Below are 8,803 nucleotides of genomic sequence, written 5' to 3' on the forward strand. Positions count from 1 at the left end.
ATGCCCGGCTAATTTTTTGTATTTTTAGTGGAAATGGGGTTTCACCATGTTAGCCAGGATGGTCTCGATCTCCTGACCTCATGATCCGCCCGCCTCAGCCTCCCAAAGTGCTAGGATTACAGGCGTGAGCCACTGTGCCCAGCCTACCTCCATCTCTTAGAAAAAAAAAATTAACCAGGCATGGTGGAACACACCTATGGTCCCAGCTACTTGGGAGGCTGAGGTGGGAGGATTGCTTAAGCCCAGGAGGTTGAGGCTGCAGTGAGCCGTGATGGTGCCACTGCACTCTGGCTTGAGTGACAGAGGGAGACCTTGTCTCAAAGACAAATAATAAAACTAGATTCTCATATCTGCTTCTGCATTCACGCGGTTGTGATGTCACATACAATATAGTATTTTGAAAACTCCACTATATACTTGAGAAACAATGCAAGAGAAGTCAAATGGTACCTTAGTTTTATTATGAAAATAATTTTGAACTTGCAGACCCACTGAAAGTGTCTCAGGGACTCCCAGAAGTCTCTGGACCATACTTTGAGAATCTCTGGCATCGGCAATTGACAGTTTGGTCTTCCTTGTCCGTCAGAAAATGCTGTTCAGTTTTCACGTTTGTTGCTAACTCCAGATATTTTATAAGAAACCTGCCAGAAATAGTGAAAAGAGCATAGATCAAGGAGATAGGGCTTCTGTTTGAATAAATCATTTAGTTACAGGGCCTTAGTGCCAGGCCACCCAGACCAAAGATTTAGCTTCTTTGTGCCTCCATTTCCTCAGATATTAAAACGGAATAATGGTTGAAATACCTCCTAGGGTTGTTTTAAGGATCTGCATCTGGCTGGTAGAAATTAGAGTATTTTGGCCAGGCGTGGTGGCTCACACCTGTAATCTCAACACTTTGGGAGGCTGAGGTGGGCAGATCATTTGAGGTCAGGAGTTCAAGACCAGCCTGGCCAACATGGGGAAACCATGTCTCTACTAAAAATACAAAAGGCTGGGAGCGGTGGCTCACGCCTGTAATTGCAGCACTTTTGGAGGCCGAGGTGATCCACCTAAGGTCAGGAGTGTAAGACCAGCCTGGTCAACATGGTGAAACCCTGTCTCTAGTAAAAATACAGAAATTAGCCAGGCATGGTGTTGCAAACCTGTAATCCCAGCTACTCGAGAGTCTGAGGCAAGAGAATGGCTTGAACCCGAGAGGTGGAGGTTGCAGTGAGCTGAGATGGTGCTGCTGCTCTCCAGCCTGGGCAACTGAGCGAGACTTTGTCTGAAAATAAAATTTTAAAAAATTAATTACCAGATGATTTATATTGATTCCTAGAAGCGAGACAGCATTTGCTGGGCGCGATGGCTCATGCCTGTAATCCCAGCACTTTGGGAGGCCGAGGTGGGCAGATCGCTTGAGCTCAGGAGTTTGAGACCAGCCTGACCAAGATGGCAAAACCCCGTCTCTACTAAAAATACAGAAAACTATCTGGGTGCTGTGGCGGGCACCTGTAATCCCAGCTACTCAGAAGACTGAGGCAGGAGAATAACTTGAACCTGGGAGGTAGAGGTTGCAGTGAGCTGAGATTGCACCACTGCACTCCAGCCTGGGCAAAAGAGCAAGACTCTGTCTCAAAAAAAAAAAAAAAAAAAAAAGGATTGGGTGAGGTGGCTCACACCTGTAATCCCAGCACTTTGGGAGGCTAAGGCGGGCGGATCACCTGAAGTCAGGAGTTTGAGACCAGCTTGACCAACATGGCAAAACCCCATCTCTACTAAAAATACAAAAATTACCCAGGCATGGTGGCGCATGCCCGTAATCCCAGCTATTCAGGAGGCTGAGGCAGGAGAATTGCTTGAACCCAGGAGTTGGAGGTTGTAGTGAGCCGAGATTGCACCACTGCACTCCAGCCTGGGGACAGAGCAAGACTTCATCTGAAAGAAAAAAAAAAATTAGATGTGATGGCATGTGCCTATAGTCCCAGCTACTTGGGAGGCTGAGGCAGGAGGATCACTTGAACCCAGGAAGTGCAAGTTGCAGTGAGCCGAGATCATGCCTGTGCACTCCAGCTTGGATGACAGAGAAAGAAACAATTGATTTTTAAAAAATAACTTCCAGGCCAGGTGCAGTGGCTCACACCTGTAATCTCAGCATTTTGGGAGGCTGAGGCAGGCAGATTATGAGATCAGGAGATCGAGACCATCCTGGCTAACATGGTGAAACCCCATCTCTACGAAAAATACAAAAAATTAGCCGGGCATGGTGGCGGGCGCCTGTATTCCCAGCTACTCGGGAGGCTGAGACAGGAGAATCACTTGAATCTGGGAGGCGGAGGTTGCAGTGAGCCGAGATCGTGCCACTGCACTCCAGCCTGGGCAACAGTGAAAAATGAGGCTTGTGAAGATGCTCCGTATATATGGGTTTTGATTCATATTTACTGTATTCAAAATGAAATCAAAGTAACATCAATTAACTTTCAAATTACAATAACAAACCCACAGACATAGAAAGTACACCTGAGTGGTGGTTGCCAGGGGATGATGAGGGGTTGAGTAATTGGCACTACAGTGAACAGATGTAACCGCCTTCTTTTGGGGGTGATGGAAATGTTCTGGAATGAGGTAGTGGTAGTGGTTATACAACACAGTGAATATACTAAAAACCATGAAAGTGTACACTTTTAAAATGGCATTTTTTTTTTTATATCTTATTAGAGACAAGCTCTCACTGTGTCACCCAGGTTGAAGTGCTCTGGTACAATCATAGCTCATGGCAACCTCAAACTCCAAAGTGGAAGTAATCCTCCTGCCGTGGCCTCTGGAAGTGTTGGGATTACAGCCGTGAGCCATGGTGTTGGGTATCGGGGGAACCAGCCCCCAATATTTCAATGTAGGTTCTATTTTCCCTAAATGTTGGCCAGTCTGAGAAATAAAGAGAAAGCGTACAAAGAGAGGAGTTTTACAGCTGGGCCGTGGGGGGTGACATCACATATCGGTAGGTCCGTAATGCCCCACCTGAGCCGCAAAGCCAGCAAGTTTTTTTTAAGGATTTCAAAAGGGGAGGGAGTGTACAAACAGGGAGTAGAGTCACAAAGATCACATGCTTCTGAGGCCAACAAAGATCACAAGGCAAAGGGCAAAATTAGAATTACTGGTGAGGGTCTGTGTTCAGCTGTGCACATATTGTCTTAATAAACATCCTAATAGAAAACAGGGTTTGAGAGCAGAGAACTGGTCTGACCAAAATTTACTAGGCTGGAATTTCCCAATCCTAGTAAGCCTGAGGGTACTGCAGGAGACCAGGGCGTATTTCAGTCCTTATCTCAACTGCATAAGACAGACGTTCCCAGAAGGGCCATTTGTAGACCTCCCCCCAGGAATGCAATTCTTTTCCTAGGGTCTTAATATTTAATATTCCTTCCTAGGAGAAGAATTTAGTGATATCTCTCCTACTTGCACGTCCATTTATAGGCTCTCTGCAAGAAGAAAATGATGGCTCTTTTTGCTCGGCCCTGCAGGCAGTCAGATCTTATGGTTATCTTCCCTTGTTCCCTGAAATCACTGTTATTCTGTTCTTTTTTAAGGTATACTGATTTCGTATTGTTCAAACACACATGTTTTACAATCAATTTGTACAGTTAATGCAATCATCACAGGGTCCTGAGGTGATGTAAATTCTCAGCTTATGAAGATAACAGGATTGAGATTAAAATAAAGACAGGCATAAGAAATTATGAGAGTATTATTTGGGAACTGATAAATGTCCATGAAATCTTCACAATTTATGTTCAGAGATTGCAGTAAAGAGAGGTGTAAGAAATTATAAAAGTATTAATTTTGGGAACTAATAAATGTCCATGAAATCTTCACAATTTATGTTCCTCTGCTGTGGCTCTAGCCAGTCCCTCTGTTCAGGGTCCCTGACTTCCTGCAACAGTTGGGCCACCATATCAGTTCACAGAACAAATTGGATGGAGATTCATGGTAAGGGAATCCTCCCTCCTCACCACAGCGCCCCTGCCAAAGAAGAAGCTGGGGCTCTGCAGCTGCTGAAGTCACTGGATAGGCTGGGATAGACAGTCACAATGCAAGCCAATGGCATTGATTAGGGAATCACTGATGAATCAGAGCATGATGCTGTGTTGCGAGACGCCAGCATTGACATTCATCTTTCCCAAAAGGAGTTAGCAGCCCTTGTCCCTCAAAAAGACCAGAGTCTCAGGTGGGACTTGAACTTTTCAGGAACTACATACACCCTGAGACCTTCAACGTGGTGACAGGGATGACAGATTTCTTGCCAGTCCCCCTGCACGTGAAGGCTGATTGAGCCCTAGAAGATCCTACAGGGAACTTCAACTCCTCATTTTGCCTACAAACAGGTTGCTGTGTTGCCCAGGCTGGTCTTGAAATCCTGGGCTCAAGCGACCCTCCTGACTTGAGCCCCAAAGTCTTGGGATTACAGGCGTGAGCCCCCTTGCCCAACCACCATATCCTTTTCTTGAGTCAACTGCATGGAGGTTAATGATAGAGAAGTCCCACCACAGGGCCCCTGCCAGAGAGGAGGCTAGGGCTCCGCAGCGGCTGCAGTCACTGGGGCGGACATATTGCTAGCCCTGTATTGGCAGTGATGAGGGATCCAGCACCGTAACTGATGAGTTAAAGGACAGCATTGGGGTGCAACAGGGTGGCACTAAAACTGGTGCCTGTGTTTCCCAAGAGGCAGAGCAGCTCTTGTCTGTCACAAAGACCAGCTTCCTCAGGTAGTGTGTGAACCTGCCTCATCTGACGCCCAACATGATGGGTGATTCTTTTACCTGACCTTGGTCTACAGACTCTGCCACTCCTTGCTGTTGTCTACTGGTTCTCCACCCAGTCCTCCAAGGTGTTATCAGGTGTGACACTTAATTTAGGTGTCAGCTTGGTTCCATTTCGTTAGGATATGACATATGTGACTCCATTCTGATACTGATAACATTCTTTTTTTTAATTTTTTTTTTTTTTTTTTGATGGAGTCTTGCTCTGTCATCCAGGCTGGAGTGCAGTTGCACTATCTCAACTCATTGTAACCTCTGCCTCCAACGTTCAAGTGATTCTCATGCCTCAGCCTCCCAAGTAGCTGGTATTACAGGCGTGGGCCACCACACCTGGCTAATTTTTGTATTTTTAGTAGAGACAGGGTTTTACCATGTTGGAGGCTGGTCTCCAACTCCTGACTTCAAATGATCCGCCTGCCTTGGCCTCCGAAAGTGCTGGGATTACAGATGTGAGCCACTGTGCCCGGCCATATACTGATAACTTTCACAAAACTAACACATACCTTCACTCATTTTAATTTTCTTCCCTTCTTAAAATTTATTTCCCCAACTGCATAAACCATCCTCTTCCATCTCTTTTGAGACCTCATCAGTGATCTCTTTTCAGAATCGCCAGCCTCTTTCTCTTTCTTCCTCTTTATCATGTGAACATGCTCGTGACTCTCCTGTCTAGGATTTTAAAACACAAAACCCTTTTTCCTTACACCCCCGATAACTGACTTGCCTATTTCTGGCAAACCAGAGCCAAACTTCTCGAAACACTCGATTCTTGCTGCCTGTGTTTTCTTACCTCCCATTCATTCCTTAACGAGTTCAGCCTAGTGTCAGCCTCCCCCAGTCCACTGTAACCTTCTGATGTCTAAAGCCTAAGAGCGTATTGTGGGCAGGGTTTCCACTGTTGAGAAGGTGGTGGCTTCCTGAGGAAGGAGGAATCCCAGATCTGAGAGGGCTTAGCAGGACACGGGGGCTCATGGGTAGAGGTGAGGAGGAACTGGGCCTGCCAACAGGGCAGGGTCCTCGGGCCCAGACTTCAGCTAAGTTTCAGGAGTTAGGTGGGTTCCAGGAAAGAACAAAGGCTAATGGTCCTGGCCACCCACACACAGCAAGTGAGTTCAGCACTTTCTCAAGGGGAGGACCAGGGATGAGGAGAGCTGGAGAGTGAGACATCTGCGGTTTTGGTATAAGCCACAACTAGGCCTTCCCCTCAGACCCAGGACTCCAGTTTGGATCAATGTTCTAAGGAGCTGTCCTTGAAGAGCGTTGATGGAAGCCAGAGTCTCATCTCCTCTTGATAAATCATAGTACAAGCCCAGGATTCTCACACACCTCTCCCTCATCTTCCCACTCTTCCAGACAGATGTCCAAAGCCAGCCAGAAGTGAGATTTGCACGTCCCCAGCTGAGTCAGGAGGCAGATATCCCAGCCACATATGCCCCCACACACTAGCCTTAACCATATTTTTTTATTGAGCCACTTGGATGGGGGTTAGTGATAAAAGAGTTCTTACTCCTCATCACAGTGTCCCTGCCAAGGAGAGGGGACTCAGCAGCTGCTGCAGATACTGGGGTAAACATCCCAGTGCAGGCCAATGGCATCAATGACGGAACCAGACCGGCCACTGATGAAGCGGAGCACGGTGTTGGGGTGCAAGGGGACAGCATTGAAACTTGTGCCGCTGTCTTTCCCAAAAGTCAGATAGCGGCCCTTGTCTGTCACAAAGACCACCTTCTTCAGGTACCCCTTGTACTTCCCGGAAACCTGGATCACTGATTCCCCAGGGTGCAGAAAGATCTCCTCCAGGTCTCCACTGCGGCCACCCACATAGTCACTCCACACTTTGCCATAGCGCACCTGGAGACTGAGAAAGAGGGGAGGAGGAAGGAGAAAGAAGGGTGATGAGAGGGATGACAAGTCTCCTGCTAGTCCTACAGACTGTGAAGCCTGGGTGAGCCCTGGAAGATCCTACAGGGAACTTCAATTATTTTGCCAGCAAAGAGACTCTGTCATCCAGGTAGGAGCACAGTGGCACGATCTTGGCTCACTGCAGTCTCAACATCCTGGGCTCAGGCAATCCTCTCGCCTCTCCCTCCTGAGTAGTTGAGGCTACAGGTGCTCACCACCATGCCCGGCTAATTTTTGTTTTTGTTTTTGTTTTTCTTTGGTAGAGATGGGGTCTTGGTATCTTGCCCAAGCTGAGCTAGAACTCCTGGCCTCAAGTGATCTGTCTCTGCCTCCCAAAGCATTGTAATGACAGGTATGAGCCACTGCACCCAGCCAGCAACTCAAAGAATCTTACCCTACGATGTAGTAGTTGTTGACTCGGACCCGGAGGGCGGTGATGGGGCCGTCCAACTGGTTGCCAGAATGAGAGAATCGCTTTCCGCCACCACCTCCATACTCTCCACTATAGGAGGAAGACCTGGCCTGAACTGGAGGGGCAAGCAGGAGTTGGAGGGAGAAATCTTCCAGGAGTTCAGTTTCTCTGCACCACCCCTGTTCCTCCCACAACTCAGCTCCCACCTGAAACCAGCCTCCAAAAGCCTTGGCCAACAGCAGTGCCCAAGGCTGCCTTCCCATGTCCCCATTACCAGGCTCTGGTATCTCACTTACTGGCATTGGCAGAGGCTGAAGCACAGAGAAGGGCTAGGAGAGCGACTGTCAACATTCTGAGGCTGGAGTGGGAAGAAAAGAGCAAATGAAGATTCACCTTTTTCCTTGTGGACTTGATTGACCCAGGCACTCCTGACCTGCAGCTCAGACCAAGGCTTCTTCGTCCTTCAGCTCAGACCTAGCAGACCCAGTCTTGAGCTTAGAAACGACTATCCATAGCCTGTAGTCCTTGTAGTCCTGTTCCTCCCTGATGCTACCTTCTATGTCCCTGATCCCTCCAGCTCTCCCTGGTCTGGCTGTAGCCAAGCCCTCCTCTTTTCTCTCAAGCCTGAAAATGAACCCTAACTATCTGGATTAAGCCTTATTCCATCCTGGCACAAAGCAGAAAAGTTTTCTGAAATCAGCCAAACTTAGGTACATTTGGGTTGGTGTGGCCATAGCCAGGAAAGAAGTTTTCTAAGGAGGGAGTAGAGGACCTCTCACAAGCAAAGAGATGGCTAAGTTTACCAAGCCCAGAGGCTGAGCAAAGAAAGCCTCACCATCTGTGGTGAATTGGCCTGACTTATGGGGCACCTGGAGCATGGTTTAAATCCCTAGCATCCACCTGGTCGTAAGGAAAGAAGAATTTTCGAGGTGCCTCTGTGTCACCTGGGGAGCAGAGTTGGTGACAGAAGGGACTGTGCCAGCACCAGTATCCAAGCAGTGCTGGTGTAACTAGGACAGACAGAGAAGTTGCAGAAGGAGTTGGGACCAGCTCAAGATATTAGACCCCAGGTACCTGGTCTATGTGTCACTATTCTTTTCTCCACTAACACACATCTGGCCATGTCCATTCCCCTGAACACCTGGACACCTGAACCAGGTGTCCCCAGTCCTTCAGTAGAGACCTAGACAGCTTTGCACCTAAGATTAGTGCAGACCCAGGAGCCCCAATTAACTCAAGTCTTTCCTGCCACTCCTTCCAGGCATCCTATTCGCCAGCTCCGATTTGAATTCCCCCCCAACTCAGATTCCGGCATCTTTGACACCCCTCACCTGGCAGTTTCAGATGCAAAGCAGCCCCCTGGAAACTTCCAGATGTTTTATACCAGGTCCAAGCCCTCCCCCTGCCCTTTATTGTGTGAACCTCACCTCCTGAGCAAACATGAGCAACCTCTTCGGATCAGGTGTCAGGCGGGGTCTGGAACACCTTATCCTGCCTCTCCCCCATAGTCAACAGATACTACAGCATAGGGCAAGATTCTTTGAGTTCCTGGCTGGGCATGTTGGCTCACACCTGTCATTACAATGCTTTGGGAGGCAGAGGCAGATCTCTTGAGGCCAGGAGTTCTAGCTCAGCCTGGGCAAGATAGTGAGACCCCATCTCTATCAAAACAAAAAACAAAAACAAAAATTAG

General features: G+C 48.0%; 1 protein-coding gene across 1 annotated transcript; it reads right to left on the reverse strand.

Annotated features, from left to right (window-relative positions):
* Window positions 1-6,239: 6,239 nt before the first annotated feature.
* On the reverse strand, window positions 6,240-8,508 carry ZG16 (zymogen granule protein 16). Its single transcript, XM_011982449.1, has 4 exons — window positions 8,442-8,508; window positions 7,407-7,468; window positions 7,093-7,225; window positions 6,240-6,654 (listed from the first exon to the last, which is right to left on the reverse strand). Exons 2-4 carry the CDS (start codon window positions 7,459-7,461, stop codon window positions 6,339-6,341), a joined length of 504 nt encoding a protein of 167 aa, XP_011837839.1. The 5' UTR covers window positions 7,462-7,468; window positions 8,442-8,508; the 3' UTR covers window positions 6,240-6,338.
* Window positions 8,509-8,803: the final 295 nt, after the last annotated feature.

This window comes from Mandrillus leucophaeus, unplaced genomic scaffold (genome assembly GCF_000951045.1).
Source record: "Mandrillus leucophaeus isolate KB7577 unplaced genomic scaffold, Mleu.le_1.0 Scaffold24, whole genome shotgun sequence".
In the NCBI taxonomy this organism is placed as follows: Eukaryota; Metazoa; Chordata; class Mammalia; order Primates; family Cercopithecidae; genus Mandrillus; species Mandrillus leucophaeus.

Excerpts from the sequence above, each read along its gene's own strand:
- ZG16 (XM_011982449.1), bottom strand. The coding sequence starts at position 7,461 with ATGTTGACAGTCGCTCTCCTAGCCCTTCTCTGTGCTTCAGCCTCTGCC. Across the intron at positions 7,226-7,406 it reads TTCAGCCTCTGCCAATGCCA|TTCAGGCCAGGTCTTCCTCC; the intron begins GTAAGTGAGATA and ends TTGCCCCTCCAG. Across the intron at positions 6,655-7,092 it reads AACAACTACTACATCGTAGG|TCTCCAGGTGCGCTATGGCA; the intron begins GTAAGATTCTTT and ends CCTCTTTCTCAG.